General features: G+C 39.6%; 1 protein-coding gene across 2 annotated transcripts in view; it reads right to left on the reverse strand.

Moving 5' to 3' along the window:
- Positions 1 to 12,014: 12,014 nt before the first annotated feature.
- The window catches only part of ODAD2 (outer dynein arm docking complex subunit 2), a 192,166-nt gene continuing 179,905 nt past the window's right edge, over positions 12,015 to 24,275 (reverse strand). For both annotated transcript variants that reach the window (XM_084620409.1, XM_084620410.1), the window contains one exon: positions 12,015 to 12,287. In XM_084620409.1, the coding sequence (XP_084476535.1) occupies positions 12,174 to 12,287 (114 nt within the window). In that variant the 3' untranslated portion in view covers positions 12,015 to 12,173. The remainder of the gene's footprint in view (positions 12,288 to 24,275) is intronic.

The following is a 24,275-nucleotide window of genomic DNA, read 5'->3' on the forward strand; positions in this document are numbered from 1 at the left end:
TAAATTTGTTAGTCTTTAAGGTGCCACCAGACGCCTCGTTGTTTTTGTGGATACAGACTAACACGGCTACCCTTCTGATACTGGACTAAGTCAGAAATTCTCCCAGCTTCTATGTGTATAAATAAATTTCATGTGGACTTTGAGGGCTTAAAATGGATAAAAAGGGTCGTAATATACTTAGGCATGCTTGTCTCCCAGTCACTGAATAATATAATCAGAAGAAACCTCCCTCCCAGCCCCCCCCCCACTTCTTAAATTCCCTGATTATTGTAATCAATAAGCTGCTTTGTCAATGCTTTGGTTTGAAAAATGTAAAAGTTTATTCTGAATAAACCTTTGTCTTAAACTCCATTCAATGGATTTCTGGTCCTGGAAAGCATGTGTCAAGTCAATCTGCATTCTAGACACGATGCTGAATTATCATTTTGTGACCTGAAAAAAGAATCCCCACTTGTTTCCAGGTGCTGCAAAACTTGTTTTGGGAAGGCTAATCTGGGTTGTCTGAAACCATGGAAAGACACTATTCTCCCTGGGTCAATCTTGAAGTGAGACAGTCAGAGCTTTTTCCGGTATAGGAAGACCAATCCTGATAGTTCTGAGATTGTGTAGGTTTATGGAAAGCTTTTTCAAATGTCTCTAACTGTGAAAACCACAGGGTGTGCATGTGAAAAGCCTCTTCCACATGACTTGCAGTCATGCAAAGCCTGTCCTAGGTAGCTCTACCTTCTGGTTTACGTATGATCTTGATTATTTAAAATCTTGAGTTGAAGCAGACGATTTCTTGGCATTTAAGAGCCAAGTTTAATAGAAATAGCTATTCAAATAAATGGAATGACAGGCATAGCTAATTAATCTGTTGTGCTGATGGTTGTACTGTCTCATTTTTAATATAACTGAATTAATGTGCCATTCAAACAGTTGACAAGTCACATGCACCATTCTAAACCAGACGTTAAATCCAGAGATACAAAATGCTGGTTGTTTCTTAAAGTTATTGCCAGTGTTCGAGACATATTCTTCTTGGAATGATACCCAAGAAGCTGTAATGATCACATAGTCTAGTGCTTACCCCTTTTGTTTACAGATCATATATGTGTATTGTGTAGGTTGCAAAATGATAGAAATAGCAGTATGACTAATGCAGAAAATGCTATCACCACCTGTTGGTGAAAATGGGAACTGCAGGTGAATGCAAGATCAGCGTGAACAGATGGGGAGTCCTCATGACTCCCTTTTATGATCCCAAAGTAGTTGTCTCATGCAAGAACTCCATAAGATCCTTAATATGTTTATAAAAATGACGTAAGGCAAATTAGAGCCATACATCCACCATCCCCCAGGCCACTTTTCCACTTCCCCCCAGAACTTTAGGCCAAATCCCAACATATATCCACACTGTGAATGAAGTCCAGAACTCTCTTAAAGGTGGGTGGCACAGTGCCAGAACAAGATGTCACCTACTAACAGACTTTAACTGAAATGTTTTCACATTCAAACGCCATCTCTTATAACACAAAATATTTGTGAGCCATATGAGCTAAGAGAATGGCAGCTTAATCACAAAGCATTTTTCCCCTCTGTTACCTAGTAGGTCTTTTGGGAGACATGTGATTATGGTAGCATTATGATTGTGATTATGGTAGTATTCTGATGATCAAGCCCGCGGACCGCTACCCCTTCCTACTTCTGAATGTGGGCACCAATGATAATGCCAAGAATGACCTTGAACGGGTCACTGCAGACTACATGGCTTTGGGATGAAGGATAAAGGAGTTTGAGTCACAAGTCATGTTCTCACCCATCCTCTCTGTTGAAGGAAAAGGCTCAGGATAGGGATAATCAAATTGAGGAGGTAAATGCATGGTTGCGCAGGTGGTGTTGGAGAGAGGGCTTTGGATTCTTCGACCATGGGATGTTGTTCCAGGAAGAAGGATTGCTAGGAAGAGATGGAATCCATGTAACAAAGAGAGGGAAAAGCATCTTTGGAGGCAGGTTTGCTAACCTAGTGAGGAGGGCTTTAAACTAGGTTCGCTGGGGGATGGTGACCTAAGCCCATATGTAAGTGGGGAAGTGGGATACCAGGAGGAAACACAAGGAGGAGGGTGCAACAGGTGAGGCCTCTTGATTCATACTGAGAAAGTAAGGCAATCGGCTAGTTATCTTAGGTGCCTGTACATGAATGCAAGAAGCCTGGGAAACAAGCAGGAAGAATTGGAAGTCCTGGCACAGACAAGGAACTATGATGTGACTGGAATAACAGAGACTCGAGTGGGGTAACTCACATGACTGGAGCACTGTCATGGATGGGTATAAACGGTTCAGGAAGGACAGGTGAGGGAGAAAAGGTGGAGGAGTTGCACTGTATGTACGGGAGCAGTATGATTGCTCAGAGCTCCAATATGAAACTGGAGAAAAGCCTGTTGAGAGACTTTGGGTTAAGTTTAGAGGCGAGAGCAACAAGGGTAATGTCGTGGTGGGCATCTGCTATAGACCACCAGACCAGGGGGATGAGGTGGATGAGGCTTTCTTCAAACAACTAAAGAAGTTTCCAGATCACAGGCCCTCGTTCTCATGGAGGACTTCAATCACCCTGCTGTCTGCTGGGAGAGCAATACAGCAGTGCACAGACAATCCAGGAAGTTTTTGGAGGGTGTTGGGGACAACTTCCTGGTGCAAGTGCTGGAGGAACCAGCTAGAGGCCGTGCTCCTCTTGACCTGCTGCTCACAAACGGGAAGAATTGGTAGGGGAAGTAGAAGTGGGTGGCAACCCGGGCAGCAGTGACCATGAGATGGTCGAGTTCAGGCTCTTGCCAAAAGGAAGAAAGGAGAGCAGCAGAATATGGACCCTGAACTTCAGAAAAGCAGACTTTGACTCCCCCAGGGAACTGATGGGCAGGATCCACTGGGAGGCTAATATGAGAGAGAAAGGAGTCCAGGAGAGCTGGCTGTATTTTAAAGAAGCCTTATTGAGGGCGCAGGAACAAACCATCCCGATGTGCAGAAAGAATATCAAATATGGCAGGCGACCAGCTTGGTTTAAACAGAGAAATCTTTGGTGAGCTTAAACACAAAAAGGAAGCTTACAAGAAGTGGAAACTTGGAGAGTTGATTAGGGAGGAGTATAAAAATATTGCTCGAGCATGCAGGGGTGTAATCAGGAAGACCAAAGCACAATTGGAGTTGCAGCTAGCAAGGGCTGTGAAGGGTAACAAGAAGGGTTTCTACAAGTATGTTAGCAACAAGAAGGTGGTCAGGGAAAGTTTGGGACCCTTACTGAATGGGGGAGGCAACCTAGTGACCGATGATGTGGAAAAAGCTGAAGTACTCAGTGCTTTTTTTTTTTGCATTGGTCTTCACAGACAAGGTCAGCTCCCAGACTGCTGCACTGGGCAGCACAGTATGGGGAGAAGGTGAGCAGCCCTCAGTGGTGAAAGAACAGATTAAGGACTATTTAGAAAAGCTGGACATGCAGAAGTCCGTGCTCTGGATCTAATGCATCCAAGGGTGCTGAGGGGGTTGGCTGACGTGATTGCAGAGCTATTGGCCATTATCTTTGAAAACTCATGGCGATCAGGGGAGGTCCCGGATGACTGGAAAAGGGCAAATATAGTGCCAATGTTTAAAAAGGGGAAGAAGGAGAATCTGGGGAACTACAGACTGGTCAGCCTCACTTCAGTCCCTGGCAAAATCATGGAGCCGGTCCTCAAGGAATCCATTTTGAAGCACTTGGAGTAGAGGATGGTGATCCGGAACAATCAACATGGATTCACCAAGGTGAAATCATACCTGACCAACGTGATTGCCTTCTATGATGAGAGAACTGTCTCTGGATATGGGGAAAGCGGTGGACGTGATATATCTTGACTTTAGCAAAGCTTGTGATACAGTCTCCCATAGTATTCCTGCCAGCAAGTTTAAAAAAATGGACTATAAGGTGGGTAGAAAGCTGGCTAGATTGTCGGGCTCAGTGGGTAGTGATCAATGGCTCCGTGTCTAGTTGGCAGCCGATATCAAGCAGAGTGCCCCCGGGGTCTGTCCAGGGGCCAGTTTTGTTCAACACCTTTATTAATGATCTGGATGATGCGATTAATTGCACCCTCAGCAAGTTCGTGGCTGACACTAAGCTGGGGGGAAAGCTAGAAACACTGGATGGTAGGCATAGGGTCCAGAGTGATCTAGACATATTGGAGGACTGGGCTAAAAGAAATCTGAGGTTCAACAAGGACAAATGCAGAGTTCTGAATTTAGGACAGAAGAATCCCATGCACCACTACAGGCTGGGGACCGACTGGCTCGGCAGCAGTTCTGCAGAAAAGGATCTGGTAATTACAGTGGACAAGAAGCTGGATATGAGTCAACAGTGTGTCCTTGTTGCCAAGAAGACTAACCGCTTATTGGGCTGCATTAGTAGGAGCATTGCCAGCAGATTGAGGGAAGTGATTATTCCCCTCTATTTGGCACTGGTGAGGCCACATCTGGAGTTTTGTGTCCAGGTTTGAGCTCCCCTACTACAGAAAGGATGTGAACAAATTGGAGAGTGTCCAGCGGAGGGCAACGAAAATGATCAGGGGGTTGGGGCACATGACTTATGAGGAGAGGCTGAGGGAACTGGGCTTATTTAGTCTGCACAAGAGAGGAGTGAGGCGGGATTTGACAGCAGCCTTCAACTACCTGAAAGGGGGTTCCAAAGCGGATGGAGCTCAGCTGTTTCTCAGTGGTGGCAGATGACAGAACAAGGAGCAATGGTCTCAAGTTGCAGTGGGGGAGGTCTAGGCTGGATATTAGGAAACATTATTTCACTAGGATTGGCAACTAAACCTGCTCTCAGATCTGTCAGTCCATACCTGTTGTTATATATATATATTGGAAATACATAACTGCTTTCAGATATTTGGGATATATAGGTTCCTGTGTATTTAAGGATAGAATTGCCCCCCTCCCTCAAATGTTTGTAATGATGTGACATTTTATTTCCCCCAGAGTACTCAATGAAGCACAATTGTAGCAAGGTGCCAGTCACATGATAGTTTTTGTTTGATGTGGGTTATATGGTATTGCTTTCCCTTTGGAAGGACCATTTGAACTTCTTAGTGGCAAAGCCAAATGTAAATGAAATAGTCATCATATGATTTGTGAAACATTTTCCACCTTGACACAGAAGAGAGCTTCAAAGTAATTTGAAGTACTTGCAATAATACAATGAGCCATGGCAAGACCACCATCTTTTTGATACAACTGTGCTCATATGTCCGATGCATAGCTGACCTACTCAGATAGAACTCAAGAGGCTGATATATCATTCTTCTCTTGTGCAGACTAAATAAGCCCAGTTCCCTCAGCCTCTCCTCGTAAATCATGTGCCCCAGCCCCCTAATCATTTTCATTGCCCTCCACTGGACTCTCTCCAATTTGTCCACATCCCTTCTGTCTTGCGGAGACCAAAACTGGACGTGATACTCCAGGTATGGTTTCAGCAGTGCCAAATAGAGGGGAATAATCATTTCCCTCGATTTGCTGGCAATGAGCACAGTAATTTGTCACAACTCTGTTCCAAAGGGTCAGCGTTACTATAGCTACTGGACCCAGGCAATCGCTGGCCTAACAATGATGCTAATTTCTTCCAACTGTTCTCTATGAACTGGCTGGAGAAACCCAGGTAATTTCATATAGGTTTTCAAACAACCACTCCATAGCGATGACTTTTGGTTGCTATTACCCTCAAATGCATAGCTATCCCTTATCAAACTGCTGATCATCTATTATCAATCTTCATTCTCTTTGTCTGATTTTTTTTTCACAGTTTGTCTCAACATGTGGGTCCTCCCACGCATTCATTGGAAGATTTAATGATGTGTGAAAAACCATGAATATTCTTTGAACATGTTCTGGGAAATCTCCTTACAGTACATCAGTGGCCGGAATAAAGCAACAGGGCTAGGTGACTATGCAATGCACTGTAACTGAAGCCAATGTAAGATGTCTTTCTGCCATTAGAGAAATGCAAAGAATCCTTAATGATGACAGGATCAGACCCATATAGTGTCATTTGATATCCAATGCAGAGCTTCCCACATATGGTTTATGAATTTGTTGAAGGGGAACCAGACTTGTAACCATAATACAATTGACCACTCTTTGTAAGAAAAGATCAAACAGATGAATAACACTATGCACCATATAAATTTGGATAAAACATGTAATATGCCAGTAAAAATAGTAGGAATAGGAGAGGAACTTGCCAGCCAAAAGGTGCCATGCATAGATCACAGAAACAAGACTAGAAAACTAACACAAATCAAAGCAATCTTGTCCATAAAAATCCTTAATATAAAATAGGAACACCACTGAATTGGTATCTAGAATAGTGGTCTCCAAAATGGGGTGCGCGCACCCCAGAGGGCACACAAGATGATCCCAGGGCGTGCGCCGCAGCAGGAGCGCCGCCGGACGGCACTCCGCCTTTTTTTATCTTTGGTGGCAGCTCTGCATGTCCACGGCCGGTGTTCCCCTCCGTTGGCCTGCCTGCGGCAGGTCTTCTGGCCCTGTTCCATTGGCGGCGCGCCTGCAGAGGTCTTTTTCTGTCCACGGCGCATCTGCAGCAGGTCTTCCAGTCTTCACCCTGGGGGTGTGCGAGCCAAAAAGTTTGGAGATCACTGATCTAGAAGACCATGTTTAAAATCCAGTTACAGAAATACAAAACAGCACATTAGGACTAACCTAATAAAATAGAAAAGATTCATAAAACTGGAGCAGCACTTTGCTAGTTTCAGCATCCTGGCTGGGAGAGCGAAGTACTGAAAAGTGTGGCACGTTACAGGTTAAGCAGGGTTGTAAAGCACAATGGGTACGCCTTATCTTTTTTTTGTGAGAAACTCCATATAGTCTAATAGTCACCATAACATAATGGTTCCCATTAGAATGCAGACTTTTGGGCCACTTCTTCTGCTAACATAGGTCCCCTAACCTCAGTGGTATTACACCACCAGAGATTTTTGGCCCTCTAAAAGGTAACTGTGTCACTGAAACTCAGAGGACTAGTTTGTTTCAGTGTGGCTGAGCCACACAAGATTGCCTCTCACAGTTTTTATGCAGCCTGAGGAGTATGTGGCAAAGCTTAAATGGCTACAAAGATGAAAACCACAGCTTACAGCTGGGGAAGAGTTTGCTTATGAATTCAGAAATATACTCTGTACACATACAATCTATATGGAAAGTTGAATATCATCATTAGAGAGACACGTAACATGTTTTCTTTTATGTTATTCTGCTTCTGTTTATAAGGCAAAGATAACTTCGGTAGAAATAAATGTACAAGGAGCAGCCACTTAACTTATTATGAGGTGAAATTCTTAATAGTTCAACCTACTGGAAAGACTCATTTCTTTGCCACTGTGGGGGGCCTGGCACCTCACCGCCCCTTTGGGGCGGGGGGGATGGGGTGTCGGAACCTTGCCACTCCCAAGTTCGTATGCTCACCTCTTTGTGGGTGGCCCGATGTGGCCTAATGGCCTCCCTCCACCCAATCACCCCTTAGTCAAGGTAGTGTGCCATAATGGCCAGAGTCCATATATCCCCTCCTCGCAGGCAGGATAGTGCGGCCTAGTGGCCGGAGTCCGTGTAACTTGCCCCAAACATCAGGGCAGTGTGGCCCAATGGCCAGGGTCCATACAAATCGCTCCCAGCGTTGGAGCAATGCGACCTAATGGCCAGAGTCCATATAATCCCCCGCATTAGCAGGATAGTGCGGCCTAACAGCCAGAGTCTGTATGATTCCCATACTGGGCCACCCCCATGACCAGCAAGTGGGAGGACAGGTAGGTAGGAGGACCCGGGCCAGCCCTCTCCACTGGATCCCGACCCAGGACCCTGGTAGTGGCAAGTTTCCCTTGCCACCGGATCCCGAAACACACCAAGCCTCTTTGCAGCTCTAACGCTATTTTACTCTAAAGTTCCCCTGGGTCACTTCCTACCATAACCTCCGGGTCCTCCATTTTGTTGGGGTCCTCTGGTCTGTTCCCCTTCACTGACGTACTCCGTCTGAGGGTTGGGGCGCATCCCAGCTTGGCTGGCTTCCGGATCCTGGAGTGCAGGCTGTCCCACCTCAGGAGCTGGCAGCTGCCTCCTTCCCCTCCAGTGGTCAGCCCAGATTGAGCAACTCTGCGGGCTTTTATACCTGTTCTCCAGTTGGAGCATGCCCAGCAGAGCCTCAGGAGCCTGGCTTCCTCTGATAGGAAGGAAGGGTTAATCCCTGTGGTACCCGTGCAGGGCCGCTCTGCCCCGTCACAGACACCCAGCGTCAGCAGCTCATCTCGGGTATCTTATGACATGTGAAACAAAAGAGCAAATCAACTGCTTTCAGAAGAAGTGATCAGCTGGCCTACAACAAATTTAAATCTCACGACAGAGCCTTGTGATCTTCAACCCCACCAGCTTTCATTACATTCTCATTGGTCAGCTATAGTATTTCTGCATTAGAAACAATGCTTTTTCTAACTTTTTACCGTTTTTGGAATTTCCATTTTTCGGACTATTTTAATGAAAACGAAGAGCAAAAGTCTAGACCTTCTGCTGGTGTAAATCAGGCACAGCTTTTACTGACTTCGGTGGCACTATGCTGATCTACACTAACTGAGGACCTGGCCCCAAATATTTGAAAAGGTAGTTCCTGCATTGGGACAGTCTCTGCTCTTACAGGAAAACAAATGTAAATAGATAGTAGGCAAGGAAGAGATATTAGAAGCTGCTGCTGAGAAAAGGATTGAAAAATTAAAAAGCAAGCTGGGGAGTTCAAGAGCAAGGTGAGCAGAAGATGCATGCAACAGAGAGGGGCATTTTTCTAACAATCCTTCCGTTGTTATAATTAAAATAACCATTTCTTGTCTAATAATTTGAGACAAGAGTCTGCATTTGTCAATTATTATGACATACGTTTCAAAGGACTAGATTCTTACATGGGTGAGGACTGCTAGGGGAGAGATTAAGGTGCCTTCCTGACCTTTGCATGGCCCACAGAATTGCTGTCTCTGTGCTTAGTGATGTACAGAGATTAGAGCTAGAGATAACTAAGGTCTGATCATCAGAGGTGTTCAACATGTAGGGCCAAATCTTTGGCTCAGGCTAAATCCTTGTGGCTGCTCTAATTTGCACTGGGGGCTGTTCTGGCCCTTGGATGCCCCCATGCTTGGGGGAAGTAAAAGTGCTTGAGAACCACCTTTGTGTCGTTCCTTTTCAAAGAGCTGCTCTGTGGTGCTGTCTGCTCAGTTCAATGAAGGATGTGGAAGCCTTTGAAAATGTATGTGCCTACACTGCACAGCATGTCAGAGAAGCCAGAATTCTATTCTAATCTGTTTAAACTAATTATGTAGAATCCAGCAAGTTTACACAAATGAGAGCTGTATTTTTAATACAGTTACTGTAACTATGTAGCTGTTCTGCCTCCATTTCAAAAGGCTTCTTCTCCCTGGATAGAACAGAACAGCTACAGGAATGCTAAAGGAAACATCACAAATAATACAGCTCAAGGCTAGGATTTAAAGACTCTGATTTAAACGAATGACTTCAACGCAACTACTCCCATGTGTAAGGGCTACTCATGTGAGTAAGAGCTTCAGGTTCAAGCCCTGTAACAATAAGAATTACATTTATTTTCGAAATAGCTAGTTCATAAAATTAAGTTTACATTTAGATTTTACACCCTTTAAAATTTTATATAAAACATTAAAAACTGAAAAGATAAGTCATATCAAGGCCAACTATTCTTGACAGAAAGGTTTGTGTACAGTAAAATATCCACTTGTGTTATACTTTTCATAAGCAAGAAAATTAAATTAGTTTCAAACTATTCTCTCCCAACCTCCCCCTCACATGACTAAAACATATTTGCAAAAAATATTTATTGGCTAGATATATTCTGTGTATAATAAAGACTTCATTGTGATACCAGAAACAAGAGAGACACATCTATTTAAAAGTACTTAGCAAGGCCATTGGTTTAGAAGAAGTCACCAACAGAATTTGAAAGTTCATGATGCCACACAAAGGTTTACATGTATGTAAAATTGTTGATTAGCGGACTCACATTCTGATCTCTTTTAATACCAGTGGAGTTACTCCAGATTTAAACCACTGTCATGGAGCTCAGAATCTGTCCCCAGACATTTTATTAAAACTCCTTATACCTTACTAAAGGGCAAATGCTGTCCCCTGCTCTGAGTGATGTGGAAATGCTGACTCGTCTGCATTGGGAAGGCAGAGCATGGACTTATGCAGAAGGAACTCTGTATTCCCCTTCCCTTCCCCTCCCCCCCCAGCCCCGCAATGCACCATAGAGTTCTACATGTGTGGTGGAGGAACAGACTGTAGATCGTCCACTATGCAAATCCACAGATGCAAACCATCTACATAGGGGATGTGTAGGGTCCAAAACTGCTAGTAGATTCATTTTGGCTGTAGAGGGGAAAGTAGTGTAACTGTACAGATGCTTCACATTATATCTCCGGGTTAGGGTATGAGACTTGTCTTCCCTATAGAGGAGTAAGTTTGGGTTGTTGGGTTTCAGTGAATTTCTAGTTCACGTATAATTTTGTTGACAAATTTGGTGGTGCCAAATATGAACCAGAATATCATTTTAAAGTTTCTAGATCCCAAATCAGGAAAGTACTTGACTATATGTCTAAAGCTGAGCACTTGTTTAAGCACTATCTGGACGTAAGCACACGCTTAATGCTTGCCTGAACCAGAGTCCACCGATTAAACTCACAGAAGCCTTCAAAAACCTAAAATCAGCTCAAGATGCGAGAAATTTTGTTTGTTTCAGGCAATGGATGTTGATTGTTCCTTTTAATTAATAAAATGAGAAACAATTGTATTACACCAATCTAGCTACAGCTAATGAGTCTGTGGATACATGTGAAAGAAAGTAATAAATATGAAAAAGTTGGGGTTTGTAAGAATGTCTCCATTAGAAGCCAACCTCATTCAGTAGCTGCAATTTTATATCACAAGACACAGGGGAAATTAATTAAATTTAATAGACACTGCAGCTTCTAGACTAGGATGTGCTGTACTTTAAATTATCACCATTCAAAAGTATAGTAATACAATTCATTCAGAAGTAAATGTTTGACCGTAAATGCAATTATTTTAAGATTTTTTTTTCAGGTATAACAGAATTGTCCGCTCTTATAATTCAGGGTCTCAGTCTCATACTACTGCTTACAAAGGTTGCTGGGCACAGTACATGCATAAACCTGGACTACTCACGAATTAACTAATTGCCTGAATGTGTTTCAACAATTGTTCTATAATCTACAATACCAATGATATTTCATTAAAACATTAAAATAAAGACCTTCATTACTGAAAGAAAAGTCAATAATTCTGAAGATAGTTTTATGTAAAATAACAATGTGCTTCAAACATTGTTGTTCTAAATTTAAAAGAATAGGTGAATCCCTGAAAGATTATATTTCTAATATATACATATAAGAATATTAGTATAAAATTCTCACTCATCTTTATTTTTCTTAATTTACTGCTGTGAATTTTAACTATTGAGTTAATCGCATGTATTATCTATTACTTATATAATTAAATATTATCTTGTCTGATGTTGGTGCTAGTAAGAGGAAATTTGGGATAATCTTGGAATAATGTCTACAGCTCCAGCTGTTTGCAGTACTTATATAATACCAGATGTGAAATTGGTGCATCTGTAGTCAGTCCTCTCTTGTGGATTGCAAGTGATCAAACAGGCAAAACCATAATGACAGGATGATTAGACAGGTTTAGCAGAAAGGGAATTGCTCAAGACATTCATGAATTACTGTAAGCCACACACAGTGAAGAAAATGTATTTATTACAATTTCATCAAATGCAAAACCATATCTTAAATTTGAGAGTTAATGATGTTAACATGGAACTCATACAATTATTTTCATGTGTTTTAAGTACTTTTTAGATGATAAAATAACTGAAAAACTTTTTAAAAGCATATGGAATGAATACACTATCAAGTACATTTCCATTTTTAAACACATGTATTTTAATTAGATAGTAGGCTTTAAAAATATCCTTAAATAACTGTTTCTCAAACTTAGGCAGGCCATGTAGTTACATATTCAATTGTCTTGCAGTGTGTAAAACATGGGAGCCAGTAAAAGTTGTTGAGGTATCAACCATATTTTGCCTTCTCTGTAGCTAGAGCCAATCTGCGGATGTTTGCTATGCAACCAGCTGCTGCTTCCTGTAGGGTTTCATCTGTAGAGCCCACCATACCCAGCAGAAGCTAGTAAAATAAAATCAGATGGAAAAAATAAAATGAATACACTGAAATTAAATTACTGAATTTAATTTAAAATCATATATACACACATATATTCATATGTATACACACCCTCATATTAACACATTCATATATGCAAATAAGAAGACTTTTTGAATTTTAAATTTAGAAATAATACAAATCTTGTTAGTTCAATTCATATAAAGAATCCTGACATATTTGCTGTCACATTTGTGACAGTGATACTGCTTTTTCTCATCTTATCTTTGTTTATCTTATACACTTATCCTGTTGGGGTTCTCTCTTGGATTGTTTTTCTTTTTTGCAGAACAATTTTCATTGAAATGACTAAATTTTCTTTGCTAAATTATGACAACAAATCATATTTGAGATTTTTTATGAAAGTAGCCATGTGCTCTGTTTTAGACCTTCCTCCTGTGATTGGATCCATGTGGATGAACCCTTGTGCCCAAGAAGACAGTCCACGCACATTCATCTAGTTGAGGGATCCAACTCTTAAGATGTAATTCTTTAGACACTTACGTTTCACAAAGAAAACAATTTAGGGGCAGATTCTGTCCTTTGCTCAAGTTGAGTAGAACTTTACTCTGTGTAGTCCGATTGTTTTCAATGGAAATTCTCTTTGAATAAGGCACTACTCAAAATAAGGGTGATAAAATTGGATCTTTACAGATAAACATTGTTACACATCAGCAAATGACTGATCATAGTTCTATTTCCTTATTTTTAATGTATTGCAAGTCAGTGATGCAACTGAATACCCACATACACTGGAAAACAGAAGACTCTTGCTTAGCTCAAATTAGCTCCACATAATCTTCAGATTTCTGGAAATCTGCCAATCTTAATGTGAGTTCAGGTATTTTGAAGCACAGTCAGCTCTAATTAAAACCCCTACTTTCAGACTGCAATACTTAGGATTCTGTATTCACCCAAACAATGTTGAGTCAAACCACAAAGAAATCTGTTATCACTCAACTCCAGTGCATATTTTTCATACAGCTAAAATATTACATAAAATTATGAACTGCTACATATAAAAGCATAAATTGAATGCAGATATCGAATTCATACGCTACCTTTCTCTAACCTTCCAGCAGTTGTAAGGCATGCATCACAGCTGCACTCATATGGCATTTGCTTATGAAGATCAAAGCATTTTATACTTAAGGAAGTATTTGTGTTAGACTAATGTACAAAATAAGCTTCTTGCCAGTCACTTTTCACCCCTCGACCCCTATAAGTAACTTATGAAAGGCTGCCGTGAATATGCTTGAATTATGTTTAAAAAAAGCTTTATATAAATTAAGTCTCAGTAGGGGTCAATTCTTATGTCAAAGTTTTCACATAAATCCTATCAATTTTAATGGAATTTACATATGTATTAACAGTAGATCAGAATTCTTAAGGTGTGAACACTTCAGAAAGATATATATGTTGTTTATTTGCTCAAAAACAGTTAAAATTGATGGAAAATTGTAGGAGAAAGCTTTGCATCTATACCATACACTCTTATTTTTACCTATTCCCAAACTATGGGCCTAATCCAGCTGTAGGTAAGGTCAATTGAAGCTTCACCATTTATTTCAATGGGAGCAAGATCAGGCTCTGCGTGTGTGTGTGTGTGGTGATAAAACTGCATTCTATAGTACAAAAACAGAATGCATTTCTTATAAAACAGCTTAAATGAGGTAGTTTTTTTAAAAAATGGTGTTGATAAAGAAATATTTTCCTAAGTAATTATGTCACCTATTAAATTTGTTTCTTCAGTAAGTCATAATTCTGATCAACTTTAACTGTCAAAATAAAAAGGGTTCCCTTGGTCATGCCACAACTTTCTTGTCAAACTTATAGAGTAAAGATATATGTATTTCATGTGTCTGATTCCAAACCAAAAATATGCATGTATGTACCGTACATACGGTGATTTTGGTAAAACCATAATTTTGAAATTTTTGAACAAGGAAACCGTAAAATTTATGTAATTACAGTCTGTATGTTCACAGACCTAGTGCAAGACCTTTTTTATTTTAATGAAGGTTGAACCCCAACTTTTCATAATAATTCCATTGTTGGAATTGTGATTAGTTCATGTCACCAGATGTGATGATGGAATTACTGTTATTGGACGTACATTATTTAGTAGCAAATAACAAAAATGTACTTCTCCACTGTCTGCCTGTAGCCCCTGAGCTCCGTGCTATTTATTTTTTTCTTCAGCCACTCACTTGTTTCTGAGTACACAAGATTTTTTAAAATGCATGCTATTTTGTTACTTGATTAGAAGATCAGTAATAAATAATATAAACATCAATTTTTATAAACCTATTCAATGATACTGTCCATCATAAAAACATTTGCCTGGTTCTACTGAAGTCAATGGGAGTTTTTCTTCTGACTTTGGCAGGGCAAGGATCAATCACTTCCTAATTTGCTGTTCTTCCAGATCATCAACAAATGGTGACATGTGTGCAGAACTGCCACTGTATAGACAAACCCTATATCCCAGGCTGTGCTCTGCATAACTTCATAGTGTACAGGGAGAAGTAATTCTCTCACCACAGGCCACTATGGTAGCCCTCTGTGGGGGTGGAGGACACATAGCAGCAGAACCTCTTGTTCTTTCTCTCCCTCACCGTCCTCTCACAGAGTCACTGCAGAGGTGAGCAGCACACAACCCAGAATGTTTCAATTTAGGTATATAATAACATAATTTGGCACTTAAGTTTGAGGATTTTAGCTAAGAGTTGTTGTTATTATCTTTGCCTCGTGAAAAAAAATGTACCCTTTTGTTGCATGGTAGCAAGATCATAAGTCATTGCTGTGCCACCTGCCATTTTTCAGTGGAAGAGTAAATTGTTTCACAGGTTTAATTTAATTCCCTTGTGATTTGGGGTGTTCTAGTCACAATATTGCACATATTTTGACAAGTCCAAGAAGACTTTTTGAGCTTCCAAGGCACCAATGCAACATAACTTGTCTTTTTTTTTCAGATGCAATGCCCTTGAACTTTATGCATCCTTTCTCTTTACTGTTCAGGTATTGTTTTCTGACACATGTAAACGTTAACAGATGTCAGAGGCTGCAAAGAGGCAGGTGGTATAAATGCATCTGTCTGGCTTGTAAGAGGCAATTTCCACAAAAAGAGAAGGCAATTTCAATATTATATAGATTCCATTTTTGTTGGCTGGTATTTATATTCTAAGGCAAAGGTCCAAGCAAATTTGGCACAGGTAGCATATCATACCAGCAAATAAGCACAAACATAAGATGTTTGAAGATCATACAGAGTGTGCACATGGGCTCTAAAAGCAAGAATAATTCACAGCCTCAATTATCCAGATGGTCATGGCAATAGAGAAGATTTTGCTATTGCTAACCCAGCGTTAAAATAATACAAGATTCCAACGCTGCATAACTGGAAATTACTTGCCTTGTAATTCTGCTAATCTGAAGATATTCTTACAGGATTCTGACTGCTGAGTCTTGTGCTCGCTAGCACAAGATGGGTATAAAGCTCTAAGGTATTTGGTCCGTAGTGTGACAATAATGGGTCAGGGCGTAAGCCAGAGCATCTCTGTTGGTAGTTCTGCATCACCAAGGACTCCAATTGCCCTCAAGCGAAAAGAAAAGGCTCCTCAAAGAAAATCTAACCCAATCACAAAACAAACTGATTGAGAAATGATTTCCTCAAATAGAACAATACAAACATCAAATTGTAAAGATATACACCACCTCTGAAAATTGCCCTCCAGACTCTGAGGAGAGATGTGCTTGTGAATGAGAACTCTGCAGAGGTGATATCTTCAAAGAAGCAGTTACAAAGCTCAAGAAATTCTCCTTTCTCTGAAGATACCACCTTGGCAGGATTCTCACCCCTGGAGACTAAGTAGCTCAGGGGATGTCAAAACAGAAAAATGCAAACATCAGCACTGATACACTAGTAAGCCATTCATCCAAAAATATCCTGGTGCCTAAGATAAAGGTTCTGGAGCACAGTAGTGTATATTCACCTTCTTTGCTCTGGCCATGGCCATCTCAGCTACCATAGTCTTGTGTGGGCAGTGGGAGACACAGGAGGCAACATTTCCAGGGAGAATATACTTTATCTTGGGGTCACCTTTCAGAAAGGGTAGCTGTGAAGTGTTTGCCATACATTCTTCAACTGATCCAAACAGCATGCAAGGGCACAACAACCGTACTGGACAAGGGTTTCATGGCCGAGGTAAAACAGATACTTTAGAGACCACCAACAGTTCAGCATCCTGAAAATGTGAAAGACAAATAGACCCTCTAACAACAGAATGAAGAAGTCTCTACACACAGAACATTCAACACCATTCCTTTTCTGTTTTTCTCATCCTTTTTGAACAAATGTATTCAACTTCTTCTAATCAGAAGAAAATATGAGCTACCTCTTTCACTTACATCTATTAGTAGACAGAGAAAGACTGGGAAGTCAGGGAGAGATTAGATGGAGCTTAGAGTCCTTGAGACCAAAAATGTTTGTTTTGATAAGATTGCTGCTTCTGTCTATCACTTTAGCGATGACATATTTTAGATTGACAGTGTTCCTAACTGGTGTTGGGACTTGCCATTGTTTTTTTTTCAGATTTAGTATTTCAGTTCTTTCATATGCTACGATTCCTAGAAGATGATGAGTTCCTTGCACTATGATCTTTTAATTGTAAAACACTCCCATTCCAAAAAAGACATTTTACATGCTTTTTCTAAATCTAACCTAAAAGAAAAAAATACTTTAAATAAAAGCATATGGGAGAAACTTATCCAAAAAAGTATCAATCTGGATCCAGCCAACATTTTGTAACTTTCAACAATATACTGCACACTGGAAAATTTTAAAGCACCTCACTTTGAGTGTTATGTTACACATATAATTTATCCTTATGAAAATATTTCTCATACAATTAAATTATAAATAATACAACATACTGTACAATCAAAACATGAGGTTAAGCTCAGTCACTGTTTCAATTTTACTAAAATCCAAGCTGATTTCCATCTCCAACTGAGCAAAAGGATAAGACAATGTTGGCCATACCCATACTGCTGAAAAAGGCATTGGCCCAGATTCTGCAGTACTGTATGCTCATTTTGCTCTGCTCAGGTGGCACAAAGTGGATGGCTTCCAGCTGTAAAAGAATTCCCTTTGTGGAGGGGAACTCCCTGCTGGTGTAAATCTGGCAGCTGGAGAGAAGCCAGTTCTTGTTCCAGCCACCCTCCCGTTGCAGCACAGAGGGTGTGACAGGGAAGGCAGGGGGCCTAGCAGGGGATGGGCAGAACGGAGTTCCATTATGATGATTCTCCACTGGCATAAGGTCCCTTCTCTTAGGGATCTTATCTAGTGGTGTAAATTAGGGAAGCCCCTGGGGTGCTCTAACTAATGCCCTGACCAGACCAGGCCTAGGTTGAACTGGGGAGCTATAGGGCTAGGTTCTAAATGGCTAGTCAAAAACAAGAAGGAAAGAAATAAGGAAAGACTAAAACATAAAAGAGAAACCTGGAGACAAAGGATCCTGCAAATGGGACAGTGGAAGGGAATATGAGAAAGACTGTGAGATAAAGAGAAATAACTGGACACAAGGGAGGAGAGAAAGAAATAGCATTCCTGAGGGATCCAACATTGGAAGCCAAGTAAGCTGTGTCTGATTGTGTCTGGCAATAAGATGTGATCTATTTATTACAATACACATTTTCATGGATAGAAATTGTGAAATTTCATCACTATCATTTTCCGAATCTCCCCATTCTCATCCCTGTTTATTTCATCCGTCGCATCCTGTCTGATACCTCAGACGTAAGATCTCTGGGACAAGGACTGTCTTTTTTGGTATTTGTCTGTACTGTGCCTAGTACAATGGGACTGGAGTTCTTCTAGGAAATACCATAAATAAATTAATAATAATGATTAATATTGAAGCAGTATCCAGAATCCCCAATCAGGTTCAAGATTCCATTGTTCTAAGTGCTGCACAAACACACACATGGTCCCTGACCTGATGAGCTTACAATCAAAGAAGCGATATACCCAGGGTGTATGGGGGGATACTATCAAATATATAAAGTACTTATAGACATATATATACTTTCATGTTTTTAATGTTGTAAATGGACCAAGTAAGAGTAATCTATCCTCCACTCTCCCTACCCATTATCAATTGGCTAATTTCTTATGGCATTATGGGGCAGATCAGGGATGATGGGCAGGATGAAATGAAGTAGCAAGATGTTTGTTTCAGAATCTGACAAACAGGCAAATGAAGCTGAAGAATCACTGACAGTGCAGAGAGGTGGGGAGCAAATGTAAAATAAAATACTAAAAGTTTGTAAACTTCTTGAATACTGTAAACTATAGGAATTTTTAAGATTCTCCCATTTTATGTTGTAATTCGTATGTTTTCAAGGAACATTTTCACAAATGTAAAATGGGGATCCTACTCATACAGCACACAAGTATGAACTGTACCTAAATATAACTAATACTAAAACACATTATTAATCTTTATCATATATGAATACATGTAACAAGTCTAGACTCTTAGATGTCAGATAATTTGGGTCTATATTTGGCTGTAAGAGGTTTGGGGCAATATTTAGAATTCTATCATCAAGAACATTCCAATGTACTAAGAGTCTTATGGGATTTGAAATTCATCCCACAAAAAGCAATAGGCAGAGCTGATAACCCAGAAATGATGAAGCCAATGATTTTATAGCATATTTTTGTTTGGACCATTATCTCAATTTTATTTTTATTTCACTGTAGTTTTCAAGAGAAGATTAACATATAAAGAAGGCACTTGGAGAAAGAGAGAGAGAATACAGACAAAATCTTTTTACAAATGATTGGAAATTTCTTTTATAAAGATTACAACAGGAGCTGAATTAGTTACTGTATGTAATAGACATTTAGAACAGACAGCCCTTTTCCAGGGATGTTGCATTATTTATTTATTTATTTATTGTAATTTAGTTTGCTTCTGTGACATCCCGAGAACCCTCTTTTCCGTTTGTTGCAGTTATCCTCACCCATCTTTCTTCTTTCGATTCCTTTTGCTATTTCACATTTTGTTATACTTTTCTTTTTTAAAAAACAATGTCTATTTCTTTCTATTTTTGTGAGCATGAATTTTACCTTGCCCTCCCTCTACATGGATTACTGTGGGAGTAGCATAGGAAATCTGGGGAGAGATTGCCAAGTGGCCTCCATCTTTTCCAAATTTTTGTTAATTTGCTATTAATTTGAAATGTTTTGTCAGTCATTCTATCTATGGTAGTTATCTAAAGATTACAGGAGCACAAAAACAGGACTACTATAAATAAACAACAACTAGTTGCTGTGGACTCACAAAGTTCCTACTCTTATTGGGGTCACAGAAATAACAGAAGTCCTAAGAGTAATGTAGTGTATACACTGGCCACAAATAACTCATTTACTGTAGAAAACACACTGGTAGTGTGTGTTCTCATTACTGAAGGGTTATGCATGACTTGTCAGTAAGATCCTTGGTTGGGTGTGCTTCTGGATTCCCAGTTGTTCCTGGATTCTTGAAATTTACTTTACATAGTGTTGTCCTTGAATGCTACTTTGAACTACAGCAAGAAAACACGATACAGCTTCTGATTAGGGTCAGATTCTGCCATCCTTCCATCAAGTAGTACCTTACTCTGTGAAGATTCCTATTGTTTCAAGGTGGCAGAATCTGACTGTTACTTAGTAGAGCTAGCTTCAAGGAGTATATTAAATCAATCTTCAAAGTCTGAACTGAATTCACATTTACTTTTAAGTTTAATTCAACATGATTTTGATCTCTAAAGCTCTACTAGATTTGGGTCCTGGATATCTGAGGATATGTCCCCTCTCTATGTACTCGATCACGAAAGCTTAAACCAGTAGCATGCTTTTGCTAGTACTGCTCAGATCTGAATGCCTGGGGATTAGAAGCAGGATGTTCTTATTGGAGAGCCCCATACCCTAGATTTTACTACATTGGTCCAAGAAATCTTAAATCTGTTGGCCTTCAGGGCAGAATAAAAGGCTCATGTATATTCTCAGGCTTTTGTTTTTATGGATGGCAGTGGTGTATACATCTGATTAATCCCAGACAAGTCTAGGACTGATATTGCTCTGCACATCTTCTGTTTTTACATTAAGTAGATGTTCTAGAGAATGTTTGGTGCATTGTGTAAAATTAATAATAATTACATTATAAAATCAATATATGAACTCTAGAATCTTTTAATGAAGGAAGACTATTTCAAGACAAGAAGAATATATCGACTAAATAATATCAATCTAGAGATGCCTCACATTTGGCTCTCAATATTTGTATACCCAGTAAGACAAAGCCAACATTTTAACCAAACAACCATTAAATATAAAATCAGCATGAACCACAGTTTCACCTCTGTGATTACATGTAAGCTCACTATCCCTGTGGATACAATGAACAGCTCCTCCAATCGAGAAAACTACTAATTTGCCTAGGGCCCAAACATGAGAGGGTCATTTAAAGTAATTAGTTAGTTGTTCTCTTTCCCGTATTAATATTCTCCTTTGTTTCAGGGACTACCAAAGAGATTTCGCTAACAGCAATTACATCAAACAAGAGAAAAAGAAAAAATATTATATGGCACAATATCTTCTAGAACTTCACAAAAGCAATGACAAATAATATAAACAAAAAAATTAAATTTATGAAACAACAGGTACACACTCAATTCTGATTCCACAGTATTGAATTTATCATATTAACATTTACACCATTTCAGCTCCACTGACATCAACCAAGTTACTGCTGATTTACACTAGTATACGTAACAACAAAATCAGGCCCAAAGTATGAAGGGCCCAGATTCTACAAAGCACTTCATGTACTTCCTTAGCTGTAAGTACATGAGTAATTCGGAAAAGCACTTATGTATGTGCTTACCTCCAAACACATGTTTAAGTCCCACTGACCTCAGTGGGACTACTCATGTGCGTAACATTACAATATGCTTAAGTGCTCTGCTCAGCTGTGGCCCTAGTTCTGATTCTGTCTGCTTTACCGGTCTGATGATTCATTCACTTTTTATTGTCATAGTGTGGTAAAATATGAGTGTTCCCTGCCTAACTAATCCAAAACTTTGATGAATAAAACAAAGCATAATCAGACTTTACACCGCATCTTTATTCCTCAATTGCTTTTTAATAGAGCAAAAATACTTCAATTTTTTTTAATGGAATATAATCAAGCATAAATAAGGATCTCATGCCTTGAGTACCTTTTTCTATGAAAGCTGTAAATAAGGCTCTGGATATATTAGGATGAACACAACTATAGCTGACCCTATAGTTTTCTAATTCACCAATTTCTTTTTTAGAGTGAGAAGTCTTATAATTTTTATCTGAATAATTCTGGGTGTCACCTGAGATTCAGAAGTCTAAATTAACTATTATTTCAAAATTACTTTCAGTTTGTCAGGGGGCCATGGTGAAAGAAACAGTTCCCATATTCAGAGATTTTTAATTTTCCATTTATATTCTACACGGTATAATTTATTAGACGTTATTTGCAGTTTCATTGATATTGACTGCTACTAGCATTTACCTCAGTAAGTAGATTCCCAGGTAAGCATCCTATTAAATAAAACTCAATAAAACTAATGAACAGTACAGCAAATTTTCTCATGCCAAGAAATCACTTCTATAGTATGTCTGCTACAGCTTTCACCAGACCAGAAAGCAAGACCTCCAAGGTTACTGCAAACTGGTATCTTGTATGACACCCAGCTACACTGGTTATGTGTGTAACTCCATTAACTTCAACAGAGTTACAACAAGAAATGTGTTTGACCCATATTGCCTATCCATAAATGAAGCTATTGTGGCAAAAACAGAACAGGATTGGCTAAGAAATCTGTAATTCAAGGTCTTTTAAAAAACTGCAGATAATTTATGTAAATCCATTAAGGACATTTCTGGTTATGTATCATCTTTCCCCCTTTTTAATTAATAGGGACATGCACATGAGACAGGATGCTTGATTTTAAGGTCCATCTGATTTTGTTCTTATTCCTTAATATGTCATAGTCTATTACAACTGGTTGCTGTGGAGGAATAAAGGAGCAAGAGTGAAGAACTCTTAAAACCAAGCATCTTGTTCTCTTCTAAATTTCCCTAGTAATGAAAAAATGGGGGGTAGGCGGGGAGAAAAAATATATTATGCATAACAGGAGTTCCCACATTTTTCATAGCATGGACAACATCTTAATAGAAAAAATCTCTCACTTTCCTGTCTATTTGCAATTGAAGAGACCACCACTCTCACATTTGGGATCAATTAACATCTCCATGGCTTTCCAAAGAAAATCAATTGAGAAAGCACTTAACATATTTTAGGTGTCTTCTAATGTGGATTAGCAGGTGGAACCCAGGACAAGAAGTCACCACCATGCATGTGACTATACAGCTCCCCAAAGACCCCAACTTAATAGCTTTCTTTGACAGGGTAACAAGCCTTGTGGATAGGGGGAAAGTGGTAGGTGTGGTATATCTTGACTTTAGTAAGGCTTTTGATGCTGTCTCACATGACCTTCTCATAAACAAACTAGGGAAATACAACCTAGATGGAGCTACTATAAGGTGGGTGCATAACTGTTGGAAAGCCATTCCCAGAGAATAGTTATCAGTGGTTCATAGTCAAACTGGAAGGGCATATTAAGTGGGGTCCAACAGGGATCAGTTCTGGGTCTGGTTCTTTTAAATATCTTCATCAATGATTTAGATAGTGGCATAGAGAGTACATCTATAAAGTTTGCAGATGATACCAAGTTGGGAGGGTTTGCAAGTGCTTTGGAGGATAGAATTAAAATTCAAAATGATCTGGACAAACTGGAGAAATGGTCTGAAGTAAATAGGATGAAATTCAATAAGGACAAATGCAAAGCACTCCACTTAGGAAGGAACAACAAGTTGCACACATACAAAATGGGAAGGAGTACTGCAGAAAGAGATCTGGGAGTTATAGTGGATTGCAAGTTAAATATGAGTCAATAGTGTAATGCTGTTGCAAAAAAAGCAAACATCATTCTGGAATTTATTAGCAGGAGTGTTGCAAGCAAGACACAAGAAGTAATTCTTCCGTTCCACTCCACGCTGATTAGGCCTCAACTAGAGTACTGTGTCCAGTTCTGGGCACCACATTTCAAGAAAGATGTGGACAAATTGGAGAAAGTCCAGAGAAGAGTAACAAAAATGATTAAAGGTCTAGAAAACGTGACCCATGAGGGAAGATTGAAAAAATTGGGGTTGTTTAGTCTGGAGAAGAGAAGACTGAGGGGGGACATGATAACAGTTGTCAAGTACATAAAATATTGTTACAAGGAAGAGGAGAAAAATTGTTCTCTTTAACCTCTGAGGATAGGACAAGAAACAATGGGCTTAAATTGCAGCAAGAGAAGTTTTGGTAAGAAATTAGGAAAAACTTCATAACTGTCAGGGTGGTTAAGCACTGTAATAACTTGCCTAGGGAGGTTGTGGAATTTCCGTCATTGGAGACTTCTAATACTTGTCAGAGATGGTCAAGATAGTACTTAGTCCTGCCTTGAGTACAGGGGACTGGACTAGAAGCCCTCTAGAGGACCCTCCAAGTCCTACAATTTTATGATTCAAAGTGATCCAGTGATCAGAGTTAAACTTTTCCATGGGGTACTGAATGGTATCTAATAATGGCCTCCTTTTCACAGATGAATACTAAGGAAAAATGAAGCATTTGTTGAAAATAAATGTAAATGCAAAGTCCACAGAGCCAATTCATTTTTAGTTTAACTCCACTGAGGTCAGCTGAGTTACACCAGAAATAATTCTAGTCCCAGACATTTATTTTTATTCAAGACAACATTCTGTTGCTATCAAATGGTTAAAAAATAAATAGAAATTGAAATTGAAATATTTTTATTTAAGAA

The sequence above is a fragment of the Lepidochelys olivacea genome (genome assembly GCF_965140295.1).
Source record: "Lepidochelys olivacea isolate rLepOli2 genome assembly, chromosome: 2".
Lineage (NCBI taxonomy): Eukaryota > Metazoa > Chordata > Testudines > Cheloniidae > Lepidochelys > Lepidochelys olivacea.